Source organism: Paroedura picta, chromosome 5, assembly GCF_049243985.1.
Source record: "Paroedura picta isolate Pp20150507F chromosome 5, Ppicta_v3.0, whole genome shotgun sequence".
In the NCBI taxonomy this organism is placed as follows: domain Eukaryota; kingdom Metazoa; phylum Chordata; class Lepidosauria; order Squamata; family Gekkonidae; genus Paroedura; species Paroedura picta.
The window spans coordinates 104,672,768-104,696,168 of NC_135373.1; the positions used below are offsets into that span (position 1 = coordinate 104,672,768).

Genomic DNA, 23,401 nt, shown 5'->3' on the forward strand with positions numbered 1-23,401 from the left:
TATGCCAATTCTGTCAAGTCAGATTTTATTGCAGATAGCCATAGGTCATTACAATATAAAAAGATTTAAAACATTTCATATCAAATAAATAATAAAATACTAAAATGAAAGAATGAGAAAACACTGATTACAATTACTAATCATCATAAGAACATTTCTGGATTACATATATCCACCTACGGTTATTCTTGGTATTTGCTCTCTGCAGGATCACTTTGACTTTTATTTCCTTAGCTGCAAGGGCAAATAATGGCATTCTGTTAGAGACAAATGAATTAGTATCTGATAACAAGGGGGCAGGGAAGGGGAGGAGGCATCCTCCATGGACTTATCCAAGCACCCTGGCCTTTGGGAGATGTGGGGGTGGGTGGGAAAGAGGCCGCCCACCTGCTGTGGCCTTCCCCACCCGTCTTGGCCTTTGGGAGATGTGAGGGAGGGGGTGAGGAGGAGGCAGCCCCCTGCGGACATTCTTGCCTGGCCCAGTCTTTGGAAGGTGTGGGGTTGGAAGGGAAGGTGGGGCCAGTGGTGACCTGTGTAGACACTGTTGTATGGGGGTGGGGGTAGGAGGGCCAGTGCCCCTCCAAAGCAGCTGTTTTTTTCCCCAGGAGAACTGATGCCTTCCTTCCCTCCTCCCTTCCCCCACTCCCCTTGGGACGTTTGCAACAGAGAAAGAGAGAGCCATAGAATGTTTGATGTGAAAATCACTGTATTGGAGCTAAACGAATAATCTCAAAGAAAACTGGGAACATGTGGGAGGAACCGTACACTCCAAGAGAAAATTAATTAGTATCCTAAACATCAGCTTTAAAGCACGCTGGTTGAAGTTAATGAAGATTAACTTAGATATTAGTCCTTATGACAGGCAGACTAGGCAACATTTGAAACAGAAGCAAACTTCGTTTGTGCAAGAGTAAGCGTTTTCACTTTTGGCACCATCCTTTTCCCTCTCCGTTAATGAATAACATCCTCTTCTGTACCTGCCAGATGTCCCTTATGGAGCCCCTAGCTCCAGAGGAAACAGCTGATGTCCTCAGCTTCAAAATTCCTCCATTCCATAACGTGCTTGGGGATGTAATTCCGGAGTTCTGTAATGTTCCTTCTTTTTGAAACATTGATCATTTGAAGCCTTGCTTGTAATTCTAATTTGGCTTCTGTTTCATCGTCTGTCATAAATATAAATTATGACCACAGTGCACTCTGCTATGAGAACATGCAATTGTATTTTAATTCTCCTCCCCAAAACGCTGAGTATCTTCTGTGAATAGTAATGACTACTGGAGAACTAGAATAGTATCAGCTTCTATTTTGAAAGCCCCAGGTTGTTCATCGATGGGTGTCCATGTGTTTAAGTACGTATGAAATTTTATGTTTTTTATGTTTCAAATACTAAAATTAATTCTTAAATTATATTTCCCTAGTTCTGGGGAGCCTGTCAAGAGGCATAGAGTTGGTCTCAAGCCACTGGAAAAGAGAGCGTCATTCTGATTATAGCAGTATTTGGAGCCAGGGATTTTGAAAGCAATTGCTTAATGATTGTCCTTGAACCGTTTCCAGTTCCAGATGGCAATGGGGAATCTGGCAGATGTGACATCACTAGTCACAGCAGCTTTCCTCCCCCAAGTACAAATTCCATTGTCTGCAATGTGTACGTGACCAATGGGATTGTATGGTAGGGTCAGTCACATGGGTTTTCCCCCAAAGGAATGTTCTTCTCCCTACCAGTTCAGTGGCCAACAAGTGGGAGTCTTTTAGCAGGTGGGCCACACCCATCCATAGGGTTGTGTGGTACTTAGGCATGTATCCCAGCTGGGGTGTTGTGTCACAGAGAAGTGACTTCCAGGCAGTAGCAGGTATTATCAAGGCTGTTTGCATGTACCAGCCAAATTTCTCCCTGCAACATGGCTAAGTGACCCTTAGATCAACAAAATTGTGAGAGCTGTTTCATCTCTTGCAGTCCCATGTCACTCTAGGAAAATATACATCAAAAGCCACTCATGTTGTTCCTGGGGATATTCAGTTTCTTTTAGTTGATATTTTTCGGGTCAAGTCTATTGCCTGCCCCCCCCCCCCAATTTCAGGATGTCCAAAAAATCTCAGATCCCAATGCTGGTATGGTATTTGGATCTGGAGTTTTTTGGAAATCCTTGGCGGGAGGGGGGGATCCAATAGACTGAAGAAGAAAAATACCAATTTAAAGAAAGCCAGTGTAAAGCTGAACTGACGGGGAACAATTTGTTCCCTGTGAGCCCAGCAAATCCTGGCTGGGATCTCTTTTCCTGAAGTTCAGGAGATGCACTGAGCACATCGCCCCATGCTCGGATCGCTTCTTCTTCTGTAGGCTGTGGGATAGCAAGATGAGGAGGCAGCTGCTGTATGTTGTGTGTAAATAGGTCCCGAAAGACACAAGAACTCTTTTCTACTGGGGTGCTTTGGGTCCCCTTTGGGAGAAAAGCAGAATATAATTGCTTAAATAAATAAATCTGCATCTGGGCTATACAATTTGCAGATTGGGACCTGTATGGAAAAGAATTGCCTCTACATAAAAATGGTTAAGCTAGTACCCTTATCTCAGGCATCTCATTTTCTGGGTAGAGGGATTTTTTCTTAATGGAGGAACAGTTAATCACATGAACCCATGGCTGCAGCCTGAAGCAGAACAATACAGCTTAGGATCGGTCACCTCAGAGGCAACTAGGCCTTAGTTGCTATAGCAACTTTATCAGATTTGTAGCCCAAGTTAAGCCAAAGTTATTCCATCCCACCCCCCAGTACTTAAGTAATGAAGGTGATAGATGTAAGAGTTGTTCTTCCCATTAGCCATCCCTGACAATTGTAAGATAAAACTGGGACAAAATTTAAGTTGCAAATAGATCACAGGATTCAACCCACAAGATACAGAATCATCCTCTGTGGGAATAACGCAAGCGCATTACATTTTACAAATGGGAAAATGCACGGTATTTCTAAATCAGTGTATTGGAAATAGATATTTTATGCCCACTTACACTCACCTTTTTTTTAAAAAAGCAAGCAAACCAAAAGTGCATATTTCTTGGCTAAAATGTAAGAGGCAAAATAAGTTTAAAGGAATCTAGAAGGCCTCTTTTCTCCAATTAATTGGTATGTAACCTTTAGGTAGTAACTGGTCTTTGATGTAGTTAACGTGAAAAACACTAAAAAAATACTAATTAGTCATGCTTTTGGCCTTTAAAATAACAAGTCTAGTGGATTTTTTAGTGAAAGAATGGCACGCTTGCATTGAAGCTTTGGTCATGCACAGAGTTATAGCAAGAACGATGCTTGTGCTTTAGAACACCGCTACATGACAAGCTCAGAGCTAGCCAAGGTCTGGAAAAATATATACTCCAAATCTTTGACTCCTTGTATGAAAAAGAGATTATGTTTTTCTGGGTCTCTCTAGGAAATCTGAATTGAAATTCTGTGGTTGGCATTGTGCATATTGAAGCTGAAGCATGTGAGAGCTAATTATTGACTTCCTCTGAATTAGGGATTCAGTTAAGTATATTGGTTTCCAATAGGCTCCAGGCCTGTAGCACATTCATTTGTAAATAAACACATCTGAGTCATTTGTAGTTCCCATGCACACCTCCCAGAACTTGGACTCAGTTCAAGAATTTTTGCAGTGGGACACTTATACATTTGTGGAAAGACAGCATCTTTCTTCCTGACAGTCCAAGATGCTAGGAATATATAAGAATATATAGAACAGGATACAAAGAATGGCAAAAATTAGTGAATCAAAGGAGATTTTGGAACTTGTGTTTCTCAAATAGTTTCCTCAGCTGCATGTCAAACCACATTTAAAGCTGATGGTGATCTCAAATATTTTTGTGAGCATCCCTTTAAACCACCCATTTTTTTCTGTTGCATATCTTTGGATTTTACTACTGGTGAAAATGCGTGGCAAGGAATCGACAGAGCCGCCAGTTGATGTGCTGGAGGGCGGGCTGGAGGCAGGTGTGACTGCCCCAGCAGCCCATGCCGGGTGCGACTGTGCTTATGTAGTGCTCACTGCATAAAGGAGGCAGGCAGTGCCTGCAGCGCCTATAAAGGCACCACGTACATGGGTCCCAGCCTCTTCACCCAGCACGCCATGGAGCAGCTTCCCTCCCTCCCTCCCACCCACCCTATGTGATGTGTATCAGCCTTGAGGCTGTGTCTGAGGTGGATGCTTCGCAGTTAATATTTTGTCACAGCTGAGGGTGTCACATGGGATGGAGCCTGTTGGCAGGAAGTCTGGTGGGTGATCGGACTCCCTGGGGTTTAGGACCATAAGAGGCAGTGCATAAAGGAGCACGGCTGACCCCGCTTGGAGGCCGGGGGCTTGTGGCCAGGCAGCCTGGGGCAGCCAAATGAGGTGGGCACCTGTTGGCTCCCCCACATAGGTCACTTCCCACAGGGTGGACTTCAGTAGGCAAGGAGATCCACTCTCCCAGATGGGAATGGTGCGGATCCCCAGGGCACTTCTGGACTCCCTGGGGTGTTGGTGCAGTCCGCTGACCATTAGGTCAGGCTCCCTCTCCCATGCTGCGCCAACCCTCCCATGGGGAGGTAGCCTTGTTTATACCCAACAACTGTGTGCCACGTCTTATTCCATCCCAAAATGCCCTCCTGCAAGTCAAAGCATGTTATTTTTTTGTGAAAACTGCTGTCCATTGTATGCATTTTGGTCCACCAGGTGTCTTGTTATTTGTTATATAATAAAGACCCATCAGCCTTTTATATAGCACTGTTGAGCATCTGCAAAAGCCTTCGATCTTTCTCTCCTCCTGTTGAAATCTGTCCTTGAGAGAAAAGGGGTTCTGGACACCAATCAGTTTCATTTAACTCACCCCAAGCACTTTGGAGATCAGTGCACTTATACATATTACAACTCAGTTCAAATCAGCCATCAGATCCTCTGTAGCCACTAACTTTTGAACATGTAATAATCTTTCATGAAGAGATGATTATGCAGCAGGGTAGGCCACGTATGCCCACAAATCTGAAAGGCAGAATCCTTTCCATTGTTGAATTTTGCACAACCGATACCAGAAACTGAGAGACCATATTTGGCTTGAGACGGTTGGTAAAGAATATCCTCTCTTGCTTGCTTAAAATAAGAAGCTTCCAAAGCAGTCTCTTTTTGGTGGCTTCTTGCAAAACAGCTCTTGACCTGCTGCATCAGTTCAAGGATGGATATGGGATGAACAGAGTTTGCTATGGTATCATGCAAACATTCATTTAGGTAACATTGTTCTTGTGTATCTTAGTACCACATGACTTTCATGGGCAGTTTGAGCAATTGAGACCTCAAGTCCCTGTTAGGCTATCTATATTTCTTTTGGAGGATTGAATCCTGGTGCACAAGACCAGAGAATTAAAAAAAATTAGCAACAGCAAGTGGAATGATACAGAATTCCAGTTTGGCAGTCAGCTAGGATGCATTTAAGATGTTTCAACAGAAAATGATGTTCAGGTTTGAACATCTATGGCCTAAAATGATAGCAATTTTTTCACCATTTCCCTTCCAGAAAAAAAAGTGTGATTTTTTTAGGAGGTATGTTAATCAATAATTCCATGCTGAGCCATTTAGGCAAAATCATTTCCTTATGTCCTTCTGTAGTTGTTTAGAAGCAGCTTAAGTGTTCTTTGAAGAAGAAGAAGAAGAAGAGTTGGTTCTTATATGCTGCTTTTCTCTACCTGAAGGAGGCTCAAAGCGGCTTACAGTCGCCTTCCCTTTCCTCTCCCTGCAAGAGACACCCTGTGAGATGGGTGAGGCTGAGAGAGCCCTGATATCACTGCTCGGTCAGAACAGCTTTATCAGTGCCATAGCAAGCTCAAGGTCACCCAGCTAGTTGCATGTGGGGGAGTGCAGACTCAAACCCAGCTCGCCAGATTAGAAGCCCACACTCCTACCCACTACACCAAACTGGCTCTCTAGGACAGGGGTAGTCAACCTGTGGTCCTCCAGATGTCCATGGACTACCATTCCCATGAGCCCCTGCCAGCAAATGCTGGCAGGGGCTCCTGGGAATGGTAGTCCATGGACATCTGGAGGACCACAGGTTGACTACCCCTGCTCTAGGACACCACTGTGCCTTGAAAACCTAGCTACAGCTCTATGGCTTCTATTAACTTATTTCTCTGCTTCAGCTGTGGAACAGGGAAACGCCGCTTCATTTTAGCAATGTTTTTGCAAGCTCTGCTCTTTGAGGTTTCATTCAGTGAACAACAAAAAAAGAAAAAGAGAACGTATTTCTGCAGGGGTGAATCTCATTGAAGGATTTGAGTGTAGTTCAGATTGGCAACAAGCCCCTTTCCATGTTCTTTTATTACATGGACTTTTCATTGCACAACACAGAGGCTTGGCATTTCAAAGCTGAAACTTCCTCAGCAAAAGGCAGTGACCAGCAACGACTTCAGCTGGTGTCTTTGTGAACCCAGCTTGAGGTCTCTTCAGCCTTTTTTTAGAATTTAGTTAATTTTTAAGTACTCAGCTCCTTTACGTAGCTCCGTTAATTACACGGTGAGCTGGGCTTGTCCTGACTTTATACTCGGTCCCAGGAACTCAAAACAGGTTTTCCACCTTGGCCCAAGGAAGAGAGAGACATTATTCTATTAATACTGAAAAGTACCAGGAAGAAATTACAATGGTTTGCTACAGCGCCGTAGCCTCTGCTCACTCAGCGTTTGGCAGTGGGTGAGAGAGAAAGCATTAGCTGCTCAGAGTGCTGCCACCTCTCTGTGTAATTTCTTTAATGGATGTACAAAGCTTCCAGTAGTCAGTTTGGAAAAGTGCCCAACAAAACCCTCTTCCTTCCTTTTCCATGATGTGCACACATCCAGACCTCTTTTGAATTCACACAAGTGAATTCTTGAAACAAAGAACCTGCTTTTAATGCCTAGAGTGTCATTTCTATTCAATGAATGTGTTCCAATCTTTCATTTTTTCAGTCCTCATTGCAGTCTTCCATGGGCCTTACTTCTCACCCTGTTGTTGCCCCTATTTACACTGCCGAAGAGCATGCTAATCTGGATTGAGGGGGGCAGGGGGGATGGTTGTTTGTTTGTTTTTTGCCATCAAATCACATCTGACTTATGGTGACCCCTGGTTGGTTTTTCAAGAGAAGAGACATCCAGAGGTGGTTTGCCCATTGCCTATCCCTGTGTCTAGATCCTGGTATTCTTTGGTGGTCTTTCATTCAAATACCGACCGTGATCAATCTTGCTTAGCTTCCAAGATCTGATGAGATCAGGCTATCCTGGGCTATCCAGGAGAGACCAGGACTGATCATACAGCAGCTTTATCAGTGGGCTACTCTGTAACAAAGGAAACAAATGCAAGCTGCCAAGGACAGTGTCAGCATGGCCTAAGGAAGAATAGTTGTCAGGACACGGGGCTTCTGTCAAGGTATACTATTGCCCCTCCCCACTTGCTAGAGTTCCACAAGTCATACTCCTAGACACTCACATTGCTAATAGGTCACTATGAGCATTGGTGGTGGGAGGGTTTGCATGTTGGCAGGGAAAGGACTCACCAGTAAGTGGGAGGCATAAAGATGGGTGGGGAAGAAAGAGGCTGTAAGAGGAGGGCCTGGGAATGAGAAGGGAGCTAGAAACTCTCTTCTCCCCCCCCAAAAAAAAAACTAGAACAAGCCCTGGAAACTGTTGACACTAACAAGACATGGACAAGTTAGTGCAAGCCTTCAGCTTACACAGAACCCCTTGATACAGAAAGCAGGGATATGAGGAAAGCTTATCCTGCATAATTGTTCAACTTGGCTCTGAACCAGTTTTCTCTAGCTCATTTTGAGAAAAGGCAAATTGAAGTGTAAATAAATAAATAATTTATGGAAGTCTCTCAATTGTTCCTTTCCAATTAAATGCTCTTTAACATCCCAGTACTAAGAAAAAAGGAAGGGGGAATACTGTAAGAATCAGGGGCTAAGGAAAGAAAAGATGGCAGGAATGTGACTGGATTTTGGTGACTGGATATGTTCCCTTTCTGTCTTCTCTACTAGGTGATCCATTGGAACTCACCCAAAAAGCTGCGAGTCAAGAACAAGCATGTGGAGTTTTTCCGCAACCTCTACCTGACATTCCTAGAGTATGATGGGAATTTGTTGAGGCGTGAACTCTTTGGCTGCCCCAGTGAGGCTGATGTCAACAGTGAAAACGTAAGTTTCAGAGAACATGGCTCAACACTGAAGATTTGTTTTGACACAATCCTACTGAATTTTGGTGGGGCTGCCGGCGGCCCAGCACTAGGCCACAGACTGGGGGTTGATGACCCCCGCTCTATAGAACATCCTTTCAAGTACATGAAAAAGGGTATCATATCACCTCTTAGTCGTCTTCTCTCCAGGCTAAACTTTCCTACCTAAATGCAGAACTTTACATTTATCACGATTGAAATTAATTTTAGCCCAGATTTCCAGCCTTACAATCATCCAGTATCTTGATTCTGTCTTCTGCTATGTTTGTTACACCTCCCATCTGTGAATTTAATAAGCACACATTCTATTCTTTCATCCAAATCATTTATGAGTATTTTGAACAACACAGGGCCTAGGACAGATCCCTAAGGTACTCAGCTTGTCACTCCTCTCCAAGAGGATGATGAACCATTAACAAGCGCTCTTTAGATGTGATCTGTCAACCAGTTATCAATGCACCTAACAGTAATAGGATCCCTACCACAATTTACCACTTTGTCAACAAGAATATCTTTATGGAACCTTATCAAAGGTCTTACTGAAATCTAGATAAACTATGTCCACAGCATTCCCCTGATCCAGCAGGGTAGTAATTTTCTCAAAAAGAGAGATAAGCTTAGTCTGACATGGCATTGCTTTAATCTTGATTGTTTTACATTTAAAAAAAATGATTTGATTCTACTTGTCTTTACTTTGTGAGCCTCCTTGAGCAGGTGTCTGGCCAAGACAGCAAGGGTGGGGAGATGTATGCAGTTTTAAAAAAAGAACAGTTTCAGAAAAAGTAAATTCCAAGTATATACAAGTATACTAAGAAAGAGTCTTCAATATTATCTAAGAGAAGGAATGAGCAGAGTGGAAAATGGATCAGGCTTGCAAAGTGTTTTCCAGGCACAATAGGCTGTGATTTTGAAATGAAAAAGAGATGGAAGTTGCGAGACACATTTTTGCCAGTAACACGTCTTAGTATTTTTGCATATATATTGCGAGGCATATAATGGGGTAGCATTTGAAGGTGCAATTATTGTGTGAGATTGTGTGAAATTACAGGTAGTTTCCGTCAGTAATAGCTATATGCAAAGCTCTTCCTCCTTCCATGTCCTTACGAAACACAATAGCAGTGTTCGGAACCACCAGAACAAAACTTGCTATTCAGAGTGTTGGATAAAATGATCCTTTTCAATTTAATGCAAGGGTGTTTATATATATAGGTACATTGTTTGTGTATCCAAGTTCCATTTGTTTAAAATGTTGGAAGGAGGATTTCATACATGATACATTTTAAAGGGTGTCTCTGCAATGTAGACAAAGGAGAAACATTGGGACCATTGTCAGTATCAACAACTAGAGAGGAAGAAATGTAGTAGAAGAAGAAGAAGAAGAGTTGGTTCTTATATGCCGCTTTTCCCTACCCGAAGGAGGCTCAAAGCGGCTTACAGTCGCCTTCCCATTCCTCTCCCCACAACCTGTGAGGTGGGTGAGGCTGAGAGAGCCCTGATATCACTGCCCGGTCAGAACAGTTTTATCAGTGCTGTGGCGAGCCCAAGGTCACCCAGCTGGTTGCATGTGGGGGAGCGCAGAATCAAACCTGGCATGCCAGATTAGAAGTCCGCACTCCTAACCACTACACCAAACTGGCTCTCGTAATGCCCCTTTTGCAAAAAGGAGTGCACCCCCCTCCCCGTAATCCTTATCTACATAGCATGTTAGCATCTACATGATGGCTTACTGAAATTGCTTATTGAAGGTCTTAGGAGACCTAAGAAGAAAACTAGATGGAAAGTAGAATTATATGTGATGAACAACATGTGGCCAAAACCAGCATCCATATGTCAGTTCCTTTCCTGTTGCACTCTGTCAGATGTAACACATTTGTCATGTTGTCATAACACTGCCTGCTTCCCCACTAGTAGCAGCCAATGATGCATAGCAGTGGCAGATAAAGCCCCACAATTTCAGAATGCCATAGTATAGGAAAAGCTTAATTCAAGAGAAGAATAATTTGGATTGCACCTCAGTTCTACAATCACAAGGCTGATAAGTGGTTTTCACCAAATCTTCTCTCCTGAGATAGTCCCAACCCCTCCAAATGCTGTTCCAGGTAGACTGGGGAAATCTGCATAAAGCTTGGGGAGGAATCTGAGAGCTTCCAGGGGTGGAGACCTGATGAAAACCACCCTCTTCCTTGCACCCAATTCCAACCCAAGGGATGTGTTGAATGGTTGTGTAACGTCAATTGAGGACTGGTTGAGAATAAACTAAGATCATCCATATGAAACAGAAAGTCTATAGTTAGTTATTTCCAGAAATTTGGGAGGCCACATTCAATCTGTATTCTTAACGGTCCATTTGGCAGCTCTCGATCCGTTTGGCAGCTCTTCTTGGGGAGTTGTTAAATCATATTGTTTGGATGTTTTGGGGATACAAAGTGCATTTCATCTAAATTAATGTCCCAGCTATAGCACCTTCTTAGAAAGACTGGGTGCATTTCTTCATGACCTGGCAGCAGTGAGACTGGGTTGCAGCCAGTCAGATCAGATAGCGCATGGGGCTACCTTTGAAGACTAAGAAACAAACAAATGATTTGAAGGTCTGTTTACAAGTCTGTCTGGTGTCTCATCTTGTTTGACAGTGATTTCCAGCTTTTTGACCTCAAAGGCATTTAGTAGCACTCTCAACTGATACTAATATTGTGTCTTTGCTATATTTGGACACCTGCACACCATTCTCTTTAGAATGTGAGAAATGTCCTGCTTGAGTAAACCAGTGGCTGACCTGGTCTAGCATCCTTTTTACAGTGACCAAACAGTTGCCTCAGAGGCTCCACAGCAGAGTCAGAGAAGCCCAAAGGACTGTCTCCCCCAATCATTGCTCCTCATCATTCAAAGGTCCATTGCCTCTAAACATATGGCTAATAGTAATTGATGCACCCAATCCCTTTCTAACACCCTCTAAATTAGCCGTTATCCCTACATCCCTGAAAAATTCAGTTTTGGACATTTCTAGGAGCACCAAGCAGAGAACTCACATGTACATCAGCCAAGGCCTTTAGACAGGAAGACAAAGGGGAAGAAAGAGGCATGCTTCCAAAGTCAACACAACAGTCTTCCTGATCTCCAAGCAAGTGCATCTACTTGGAACAGAATAGTTAATCAGCTACATGGCCAGGAAACGTGGCGTTAGCAGATGTGACGCCGGCTGCTGGGGAGGATGTTGTCAGTTTCCTTGAAACAAACCTCTTGGTTGGGCTGGTCCCTGAAGGGGGGAAAAATGTCATGTTGCATTTGCCCATTGGGCCAGCCATCACCACACTTGGAATAGCGTCGACTGAGGTTTAAGCAGCCCTACCTCGGATAGTTTGAAAGCTCTCTGAGCAATGTCTTTCATTGTTTACAAGATCAATGGCTTGTGCCTGTCACTTGCAATCTGGCTGTGTCAGAATTTGCCCTCCAGGGGTTGTTTCAGTGTGTAAGCTATTACAACCTAGCAACTTGATGTTATTAGAGGTATTGCATTTAGAATCTAATTTGTAATTAAGAGACCTTGTTTGGAATGCAAATATCTGTTAAATATCTCACGGAGTTCAGTAGGTTTTATACTGCCCTCAGTTATGCTTTGGTCTCATTGCACCCTTGCTAGTGTTAAGAAGAGGCATTACAACGAACATAAATTAGATTGATTGCTTTTGCCTTATGGCCTGCTTGGTGTTTTTTTTTTCCCCTTGCCTTTATGCAGAGTGACATATTTCTTGCTTTTCCTACATGGTTTCTTCCATTTGTGAAATTTTATACTTTGGATCTTAATTGTTTTACTAATTGTGTTCTGTTTCTTTTATGATAATGTTGTGGCTATTGTAGCATTGAAAGAGGCCAGAGTTGGTGTTCCATAGTTGCTAACAACAAACTAAATGTGAAGAACCTTCATATACAGAACCTGTATTTTAGGTTTTCCTAATCTTTAATTGCTACTATTTCAGGATATGCTACAGACAAAGAAACAGCCAATACACAAAGTGCCTATATATGTTTCCTCCAACATGGCAAATAGTTGATTTCTTGTGCCACTTCATGATGGGAAGAAACCACAGGGGGAAAGGTCCTCTCTCACACACACTGCAACACAGTGCAGATCTGAATCAGTTCCCCTATTCAGATGCTATTTATAAAGAAAAATGCAAGTATTGAAAGCCAGCTAAAGACATGCAGAGACACAGCTACAAGGAGGAGGGAGAAGTGGTACAGTTACTGAATGTCAAGAATGACATCTCCCCGTGAAGCTGCCAGTTCCTGTGGCATAGCCGTGTTAGTCTGTTGCAGTAGCTGCCCAACTTCAAGGCTAACAGACTTATTGACATTTAACTTTTCTGGACCCAAAAGCTTGTGCTTCAAGTTTTTAAGGTGCCACAAGACAATGGGGGGTGTGTGTGTGATTCTCTGTGTATGCAAGGGCAGGTGATGTAGAAGTGGGGGTTAAATGCCTTGAAATGCAAATCATCCTGGGTTGCTGAAAAAAGTTGTTATAGCTGTGTCAAGTGCACAGATGGTCATGATTTTCAAAGGGGAAAAAAACGATATCTTGGCATCCTTGTCTTTGAAGATGAGATGCTGAAAAGTTCATTGGTGGCAGCTTATTTTAATCAATATTATAAACTCATGTTGTTTACAGCTGTCCTTGTGTTTAGCTGCTTTCCACGGAGAAACCAGATGTAAATGAAGGAATTCACCATTCCTTTCCTGTCCTACAACTGGGACAGGGAGAGACACCCTGCCAGCCTGAAAGAGGAGGATCTTTGGTACAGAAAGGGAAGTTTCTAGTAAGGAAAGGGATTCCTTCAAGCTAAAATATGGAATCTGTAAAATGTAAACTATGAATGTGCACTATTCACAATTGTTATTCTTTACAAAATATATACCCCAACTTTTAGTCCTGATGAGAACCACCAAGGCCCTGTGTATCGACTATGCCATGCAGAAAATGTCAGTGGCAGTAGATTTGAAACACCACCATCCTTCTGTTACGATGGGCTGAAACGAAGAACCAGAAGGAGTCAAATTTATTGCATGTCTCCAAAACAACCACTCCTTGCCAAACATGTGGGAGGGAAGTTAAAAGTAAACCTAAAACAATTAGCGACCTTTGGATCAAAGGTGGGTCATTTCTGCCAACTTGTTTCTCACTGTCCTTCGTCCCCTGCGGCCCCAATTCCAGGGTCCTCTTTGCTGTACCCTCTTATTTTAATGCAGGAAGCAAGTTTTCACTGAATGCTATAAAGGCACAGCATACCATCATGTTTTATTTATCAGCCTTCTATCAGCCTTTAATGTTTATGTCCACTGTTCCATTATGAGAGGGCCTACTTGAAAGTGCAAAATTTTCCAGCAGTCTGTTTAAAATACCCACTTGTGATTTCACAGCAAAAGCTGTAAGGCAGTTCTGTGGTAAAGGCCTCCTATTTATTGCGGTGTTTTCACAGCAGCTCCGGTTTTGTTGGCACATTGTTTTGTGGTTAGTAAATCTTGTGTTTATATGACCAGGCAGCATAGGTGCTGAGCAATGGTAATAAAAAGTGTGGCAATGAAAGGCATGACAGCGTCATAGTTGATAGAACTGGCATGTTACTAGCTGATATGGAGCCCTGTTCTTAATTAACCATAGAGTTTAATAGGCAAAGGAGCTTAAAGAGTAAATTGCTTTATTGAGATTAGAAAGAACTTTGTAAGGAAGAGAGGTAGTCCTAACAGTCTAACTGATTAACTGTTGCTCTTGAGACAGTCAAGGAGGAAGTGTGCTCAAAAGAAGTCTCCAGTTGAGATAATCAGGACATTATTTGGAAAATACCAGGAAGTTCCTGATCTAAATATGTTCGCTACACATCTCCAGTGCTCCCTGTTGGATATTCTTCATACACTGTTCAGTCATGCACACTACAGATCTGGCAAATTCCAACACTAGTAAGGGCAGAGCTGATAAAATCCTACCCACTGGGTCATATCCAAAGGCAATTTTGATTGGAGCAGCAGTGCTGGAAGAGGAGGTGTTTAACCCATGTCATGTCCACCCCTCCAACCTCTGTTGCCCCATTTAGGAAAAATACGGGTCCTGTACTGGTAACTGTACCCCCACCCCCAGGACCAGGAGCTGTTTTGGAGAGGATGGATTTAGATGGAAGAAATAATGCCAGAGAGTTGAGAACTGCACATTCCACAATGTATGCAAAATAGACTATTTCAAGAAGATCCTTCTGCGCATGTAGCAGGGCTTCCCCTGACCAGAATAACCCTGACTAGCCCAATTTCATCCCATCTTGGAAGCTAACAAGGGTCAGCCCTGGTTAGCATTTGGATGAGAGACCTCCAAGCAACACTAGGGTTGCTATGCAGAAGCAGGCAAGGGCAAGCCACTCCTGTCTCTTTTCTTGAAAACCCTACAGGGTCACACTAAGTCAGCTGCAACCTGATGTAAAAAAACAACAGCAAAAGAAGGTTGCGCTATTCAATACAGTTTAAAAACTTACTAGGATAAATTATTAGGAATTATGGTCTATACTGCTGTATATAACTTACTATACATAGGGTTATGTTATGTAATGTTTGCAATGCTTAATGGAGGCTTTCTCAATCAGGGTTTTGTGAAACCCCTGGGTTTCTTAACAGTCCTGGAAGGGTTTCTTGAATGGGTGGGAGTTAATTCATTTTTAAGATTCTAAAAAAAATATGTTAAATATTTATTGGGTGATATGACCATATGTAATCATGTTGACCTACCTACCCAAAAAATGGTCCCTGAAAAATGATGAGCATATAGGGGGTGGGAAGGAGAGAGGCCCCAGGTGGATGTGTTCACAGCTCTGCTTCCCAACCATAATCGGCATGATCATGCCACTTCTGGGGTTTTACAAAACCTGAAGAATGTTTCAGGGGTTTCTCAACAGTAAATAAGTTGAGAAAGGCTAGCTTAATGTGTCCTGTTAATACCTTTGCTATGCTTCAGTTCATATTGGTTGGTTCCTGATTTCTACAGTCACCGAATGTCCCGTTTTGTTGATTGTACAGACTCACTACGTATAATGCGCCTTGAGTCCATGTGAGAAAGACAGACTATAAATAATGTAAACAAAAAAAGTTAAAAGTTTAGGGGGGGGGGCACAGACTCTTCCAAGTTCCAACTAGGAAAAAGATCTGATTGTACATCGCCCACATCACATCTGTTCCTTCCCTAAAGACAGCTTTGGGGATGCAGAACATTTCCTCTTTCACAGAAATTTATTTCCTAGACCGTCCTGTGAAATAATTTTCCGTAACTGGAGATTTGCTAAAATTTAACATGCATACATACATCTAAGGCTCCGAACCTACATTTTTCTTCCACAAGCCACAGATAAGATTTAGGAATTGTGATGCTGTAGAATCAAAATCAAGTAAGTAAATCCTAACTTGATCAGACCACCAACCTTTCTCACCATCGGTGAGTGATGAGCCCCCTGCCTTGGGTTTCCGGGTGGAGAACTGCTCCTTAACGAGATAGCGAAAGGAATCACAGCAGCTCTGTGCTTCGGAGGCTGACGTTGGAGCTCTGAGTGAAAGTCCTAAAAGCAAAGCACAGCATGCCCTCCTATTTGCAAGCTTCTGTTTTTTTTTTTTTTTTTACTTTTAATGTTGACGTCCAGCACTCCACAGAGAGAGGATGTTTTAGCGCTGCATGGAGCATCAGAACTTAACTGGATGGGAGGTAGGTATACTGTGTGGTTGGCCCATAGCTGTGTAGGCTATAGAGTGTTGGAAGATGCAGCTTATTTTGCCAGGCTCCTTCAAGATAAAAAAGGTGCTCTACCAAAAGTTGCCTTTTTACACACATATTAAAATTTGAGGAGTCCTGACCCTTAACTGCCTGGACACCTTAGCCACAATCTCTAAATTACTCATGAAATTACCATGGCCTACTCATAGAATTAAACGGTCTAGCTAAGAGTCAAGTGGCTGCTTCTTCTCCCCAGACCAGTAATCAAAGCAGCATTATGGGGACAAGGTGTCTGTACACTTAGGGGGTGTCCAAGGTATGCAGAATCGTAAGGCTTGGTAAATAGGGATGCCAGCCTCCAGTGGGACCTATGGGTCCCTCAGCTCATCTACAGAGATCAGTTCCTTGGATGCTTTGGAGGGTGGACTCTGGCACTGGGCCCCACCAATGTCCTTGTCCTCCCCAGGCTCCATCCTCAGATCTCCAGAGTTTTCCAATGTGGATCTGGCCAATGGCCGGGGGGGGGGGGGACCTGGCAATGCTATTTGCAAATTAAGTGAATGAAAAAAAGAATCATCCAGATGAGGAGTTGAAAACACTCCTGAATGGAGGAGATGTTTCAAAACTTGAGTGTCAGGGGGAAGGAGACAAAGGTATCAGTCTGCCCAAGCCCTTGATCATGTGAAAGAATCTCGGGGGTGAGATTTTGCAGTCTTTCCCCCTTCCCTCGCCCTGGACCCAGTTCCTCAGATTGTAAGCAACGTAATGGCAAAAAAGAGCCATATCTGTTCCACTTAATATTTCTGGTAAGGCCTTGGAGGAGGAGCATGTCTCATGGCTTAAGTGTCACTCAGGTTGGCTGTCCTGCCCCTGAGTGCCTCCTCCTCCAACCAGCTTGTCTGTGCCCAGTGGCTAGCTTTCCATCCCCCACCCTTGATCATCCCCTCCTCCTTCTCGCCAAGGCTCAGGCTGCAGATCCCTGCCGCATGAGAGCTTCCCCTTCTGGTGAGTTCCCTAACAGATCCATGTGGGCGGGCTCCCAAGGCGACATGTGTTTTTTGCTTTGGGAGCAGCTTGAATAAATTGTGACTGCTGGAAAAGACAGAAGAATAATCACAATAGTTTGGGCCTGAGAGCAGTGGAAAGCTGGGGTAAAACTTGATGTTTGATCAAATGAAGCCTGCATCTAGGATCCAAAGAGTTATTTCAGGCCTGCCCAGATGGATCTTATTTTCATTTGAGCACAAGATTCCTTCTGTCCTATCTCAACACTTTTCTAAAGTCCTTTCCATTTCAAACAGGACTTGACAGGTGGCTTAGGATACAGGTGTTTGGAAGACAAGAGCTCATGTTTCCTTTGGGCAGTTCTTTGCATTCTGGCCACCATTTTTGAACATGTCAATCAAAAAATCCCAGGAAGCTGGAATGAGCAGGTTAGAGACTGAAAAACCTTCTGAGTGCTTTCTCTAAGCAGAAGGGTGGAGGAGGTACAGGAGAGAAAAAAAGCAAAATGTAGTTCAGAGGAAATAAAAGGCTGTAAGCAGAAGGGTTCTGGCAGTTGAAGGTGAATCATATCATTTTGCAGTATGTTACACGAACAGCAAGCCAGACTTTAGTATTAAATATATATTTTATGGGCATCCATATCTTGTGAATTAAGGGGTTTTATAACAGACTTCAAGGAACTACTTAGAAGCAACTGCCAGGACTAGCTTGTTCTTGTCTGTCTAGACGGGTCTCAAAGGCTAGTTCCTTTGATCTGAACTCAGGATACATGTTGAATTTGCTTCCAGGCAAAACGATTTTTTTAAGGTTTGGGAAATTTCTCTGTGGTGCTTCTACATACTGCTGTTTCTAGAGATCAGCAATGTTCCGAACTTAATGAAAGTATTCGCGGAATGTATTCACGCCTCGGTCTGCCCTCTCTAGAGTAGAAGCAGCTGTCCACACAGAGGAAAGGACTGTGGATATTAAACTTCAGGGAAGCCTTCCCTGGAGGTTTTACTTCTCACTTGATCAATGGCAAGCAGAAGTTAAGGGGCCTGTAAAAGTATTATATTGTAATATATCCAGAAGCTGCTACTTCACAGCTATGGAATTTGATTTGTGCATGGCTGTTTCTTTTAAAATGCAAGTATTCTTAAACTTACTATGCTGGGGAGGAAGCATGATGTTTTTTGTCCAAATATGCTTCAAGAACGAGGCCACTTCCATGGATTAAACTACCTCTTGCAGTCATAATGTGACGACATAACTAGCATGCCTCTATTTTCCCCGAATCATTCGGATACTGCCAGTTCGCTGGTCATGCATCGTAATTTAATTATGGAGCAGACACCTTGTGGATATAAACTAACTGCATGCATCTTTCACATAGATGGCACGGTGATTATTGGAAACATGATTTTTACTTGTTCAAGTGAACAAAAAAAAAATCAAGTGCAAACACCTGATTGTGCCCAACAAGATAGCTACCATATTTTCAGCACGAACCTCAGGATTTTTTTTTTATCTCTGCTTGATTACAGTTCATCTGGGATATCAAATCTATTACAAGGGAATGTAATGCAGGAGAGCTCTGTTTAAGTGCTCGCAATGACTGTAGGCCAGTAGTAAGCAAAATGACCGAAATAAATACGAGTTGTTCATAGTCGAGTTCATTGCTAAGCATAAAAATAGATCAAAAATACACGTTTCCAGTAATACAACACTGCCAACTGTGCAAATAATCATATATTAACATTGTACCAGGAGTTAACTGTTGTGTGTTTCTCAAGGTAGCCATATATCACCAGCAAGTAAGCCTGCTTGAAAGTATGTACCGCAGAGATACTATTTAGGAAATCAAATTTGGACAAATCAGCCCAATGTAGTCCATTGACATCTGAAGAGCCACAGTTTGGCTGCCTCTGCCCTTTGGGATCCTCCTAAGGCAGCTGTGGCTTGACAACAACAAAAAATACAGGAAGGGGGCATTAAATAGGTATCCGTCTCAGGCACCAAAGAGGCTAGGTACGCTACTGTGAACCACTCTCTGGGGAGCGTAGTGGCCCCAAGAATAGAGCAATTGACTACCTTTGGCCTGTAGTATGACATTTATCGTGTAAAAGTGCTGCTTAAACATTAAAGTTGCACTTGTACCTTTCTGGCATTTTTTTTAATTGCTACTAAAATGCCAGGGCATAAAATAAGCTCTTTCTTTGACTCCAACCTCTGTAGTAATGGGAGATCTAATTTAGACCTTAGCTTTATTCCTTAACTCATAATTAAGCTGTTAAATCCTTTTAGTTTAGATGCCTGAAGTAATCTGATAATCATTCAGGGGCTACCTAGATAACAGCTGCTTTGCAATTGCAAACATACTGCTTAGATATTTGTGAAATTAAAAACAGAAGAGGCTACCGTATCTCAAGCAAGTGGTGTGCAGTGCAGCTTCTCTAACCACCTCTTACTTAGGCTGAAGAATAGGGCTGATAAGGGAAATTTTAACATCTTCCCAAGAAACGAAATTAAGATGTTTCATCTAGTCATATCTGGCTGTGCTTGTATCTGTAATATATCTGATATCATTTGTGCATTGGCGGAAATGAAATGAATGAAGTTGTGATCAGCGTTGTTTTTCATCGGTGATAACTCAAAAATGTAATAATGTTTGCTTCCTTTAAGATGAGTTTATTTTGAGTTTGATGGAGGATACCACTTTTAAAAAGAATTTGCAGGAGATAAGCTGACCTGAGGAAGCCATGCTCATCATAAGCATAATAACTAGAGAAGGGGAAGTTTTAGCAAGTGTATTCAAACCACCCTATTCTGCAGTAAAGTCTGCCAAATGGGGTGTGACCGATTTTGCCAGGGCCCATTCCTGCCCCATGGGGAATGAGGAAGTGAGTCAGCCAATCTGGGTCCCCAGCCTATAGACCCCAATAAGATTCTTCTTCCTTCATTTTTCTCAGGGTACACCACTGTAACCAGCAGATCAGTTCTCAGAGGCTGTATCCAGTATAAGGATTTGCAGTAAGGTTTCTTTCACATTTGGTCTCCTAAAGGACTTTAGGTTCCAATTATATGTCCGCCTGTGTGTGCATGTGCGTGGGTCTCCAGATAGTTATGGGGAAACTGATTCTCTTACCTCTAGGCCTTAATCTGGTTTGCAGAGATCGTATCCAACCATATTTAAAAAGAAAAGGAATCTCAGTAATGATATAAAAAGTATATACTACATAGGCCAACCTTTCTCAACTTTTTAACCATTGAGAACCCCCTGAAACATTCTTCGAGCTTCAAGAACCCCCTGAAGTGGTGCGATCGTGCAGAATACGGTTGGGAAGCGTGGCTGTGTATACGTCCACCTGGGGCTGTCCCCTTCCCCACCCCCTCCAGACTCATCATTGGCCATTTTCAGAGGGGGGAAACAGGACAACCTGATCATATATGGCAGTGGTTCTCAACCTTCCAAAGGCTGCGACCCTTTAATACAGTTCCTCATGTTGTGGTGACCCCCGAACATAAAATTATGCAGGTGTTCTTTCACAGAAACCGAAACTGACCAATGGTGTGAAGATCCATTGTTCATGATCGTATATAAATTGTTTTTTTTTCTGGGGTTTCTCAGTTCAGTTCTGCCTCTTGTCCCACCGAGCTGTGCCACCACCTGGAGTGCCTGGCGGGAGACTGCGCTGGAGGCACTGCTGGAGGGTCTGGCAGCCGAGCGCCTGCAGGCGGAGCAGCAACAGTGGCAGCACTCCTCCCTGGCCAAGCTGCTCACCCTGCTGCGACCCTTGTGAAAGGGTCATTTGACCCCCAAAGGGGTCCCGGCCCCCAGGTTGAGAACCACTAATATATGGTCATATTACCCAATAAATGTTTAACAAATTTTGAAAAATATACTAAAAATTAATTAACTCCCACCCATTCAGGAAACCCTCCCAGGACCGTCAAGAAACCCCAAGGTTTCCAGAAACCCTGGTTGAAAAAGCCTGACATAGGCAAAGACAAAAGACTGAGCCTGGGTTTTAAAACTGGATATTTTGCCAGTGGTTGATACGCCATTGCTGAAGCTGAGTTACCTGGGTAAGAGTCTGGCTAGGTGTTGTCTGAATGAGAGAGCTTTCAGAAGCACTTTACAGAATAAAATTTAAGCCCAGAGTAAGTAGCCTTTCCCCGTTTTCACTTATGTGCTTGAAAGTAAGTCATTATTTGTTACCCCTGACACAATGGCTGGGAGAAGTTGGGGGTCCATGCCCCATCATTCTTTACCAAACCCTCTATGGTAGCATATGTCACAAAAGAGCCCCCTAATCAGCCCAAAGTGATCTATTTGATATGTCTGCTGGTGATGGCTATTTCTGTGTTTGAAAACATGTGAAAAATAGGAAGAAAAGAGACATGCTTTTCTTTCCTTTTTTATTCTCTCTCCTAGTGCTGTCAGTCATCGAAGGCAATTTGTGCTGGGTGTTCTGGGCCAAAAGGTGCAATCTGATCCTCAAATTGTTTTGCTCTTTCAAGCCCCATTGGAATGCTTAGTACTTGCACCTGCAGAACCTCCTAAAAGGGGCTTGTGAAAAGACGAGTCTGCAGTTGTCATTTGGTAATAAGAATTTTCCTGAGGTGGTGGTATAGATTGCTAATATCCTTTCCTGGGTGCCACAGACACCATAAAGTTTGATACACTGCCAAGACTGTGAATCTTGCATTGACCCCATCTAAGTCTCGGAGCTTCAGGAAGGCTTGATCCAGTAGGGATGTACAAAGACAGAGTTGCCAAGGAATTAGGGAATATAAAACCTGAGTAAAACTATTGATCCAACAACTGCCAGACACATGTCTCCAGGAAGAGCATAAGTAGGCCGTGAACTAAAGGCCTAGTCAAAGCTGACCCAATTCTGCAGGGTTTATAAGATGGAGCTCTTCTGCCAAGTACATTGTTTGGGTTCCCCTCCATGTGACTACTCCCCTGAATTCTGGAATGGAGATGGGACAGCACTGAAATACTGATATTTCAATAAAAGCTTGCTGATTGATTGTTTTACAGTTTTAGTATTAGAGATTCATATTGTATTTTATTAATGAACGTATACTGTTTTATTGGAATATGTTGGAAACCACCCCAAGCTGGCTGTGCTGGGAGGGGCAGTGAAGAAATTGCATAAATAAATAAATGGTGACCCATGATCTCTCTGAAACTAGAACTAACACCTGCAACTTACAGACTCTATGCATTGCAATATTATTATAGTGACCAGTACTTAATTCTTGGAAAAGATATTTTTGCAAGTGTTCTGTGAAGTGCTTCCTTTTATTTTATTGTAGGGCCTTAATATAGGAGGATGAGGAGGTAGCTGCAAGGACAGATACCTTTGAAGAAGAAGAAGAGTTGGTTCTTATATGCTGCTTTTCTCTACCCGAAGGAGTCTCAAAGTGGCTTACAGTCGCCTTCCCTTTCCTCTCCCCATAACAGACACCCTGTGGGGTGGGTGAGGCTGAGAGAGCCCTGATATCGCTGATTAGTCAGAACAGTTTTATCAGTGCTGTGGTGAGCCCAAGGTCACCCAGCTGGCATCATGTGGGGGAGTGCAGAATCGAATCCGGCATGCCAGATTAGAAGTCCGCACTCCTAACCACTACAGCAAACTGGCTCTCTTAGAAAGATTAATGAAGGATAAGTTTACTGGCTACTAGCTATGATGACTGAGGGAATCTCCACATTCAGAGGCATGAAGCCCAGAGCCAGGAAGCAACATCAGGGGAAGGTCTCAACCTCTGTGTCCTATTATTGACTGTGTGAAATGGGATGCTGGACTAGATAGATCACCGATCTGATCCAGCAGGACTCTTCTTATGTTCTTAGGACATTTGGGTCCAAAATAATATGTCGGTACATCGCGTAATTATTTGGATCTTATGAAGATGGTGCAATATTAGTAGGGGGCCTTTTCAATTGAAAAGAGGCATAATTTGTCTCTTGGTGGCTCTTGATTTTTTGCAGCTTCAAAAACAACTGTCTGAACTGGATGAAGATGACTTCTGCTATGAATTTCGACGGGAGCGTTTCACGGTACACCGGACTCACTTGTATTTTCTACACTATGAGTATGAGTCTGCCCCAGACAACACAGATGTAACACTGGTGGCTCAGCTCTCGATGGACAGGTAAGATGTAGTTGTTTTGTCTTTCTCACAGGGGACTCAGGAAAGAGCAGTTAGACCCTACTATGGGATTCGAGAAACCATCTTGGTTCCATAGCTCACCGGGGACAAGTTACTTTAGGTATTTTGGCAGTAAGCAACAGGTGTCATCTTCTGAAGCAATTGTCCAACCTGGAAACAGAACACTGGAGTCAGAATGGGAGACATTTGTGCAAACTGCAATGTAGAAAGTTACACCTTCCAAACTGACCTTGTTGATAATGTTTGTGATTCAGATGGCTCCTGTGCTGTGAATCAGGAAG

The 23,401-nt window shown here is 43.0% G+C and overlaps 1 protein-coding gene across 1 annotated transcript in view; it reads left to right on the forward strand.

The window, feature by feature from the left end:
- Window positions 1-23,401, forward strand: part of LARGE1 (LARGE xylosyl- and glucuronyltransferase 1) — a 351,225-nt gene that overhangs the window by 295,179 nt on the left and 32,645 nt on the right. Inside the window, exons 10-11 of the mRNA XM_077339666.1 lie at window positions 8,025-8,180; window positions 22,939-23,102. Of these exons, the coding sequence (XP_077195781.1) occupies window positions 8,025-8,180; window positions 22,939-23,102 (320 nt within the window). The remainder of the gene's footprint in view (window positions 1-8,024; window positions 8,181-22,938; window positions 23,103-23,401) is intronic.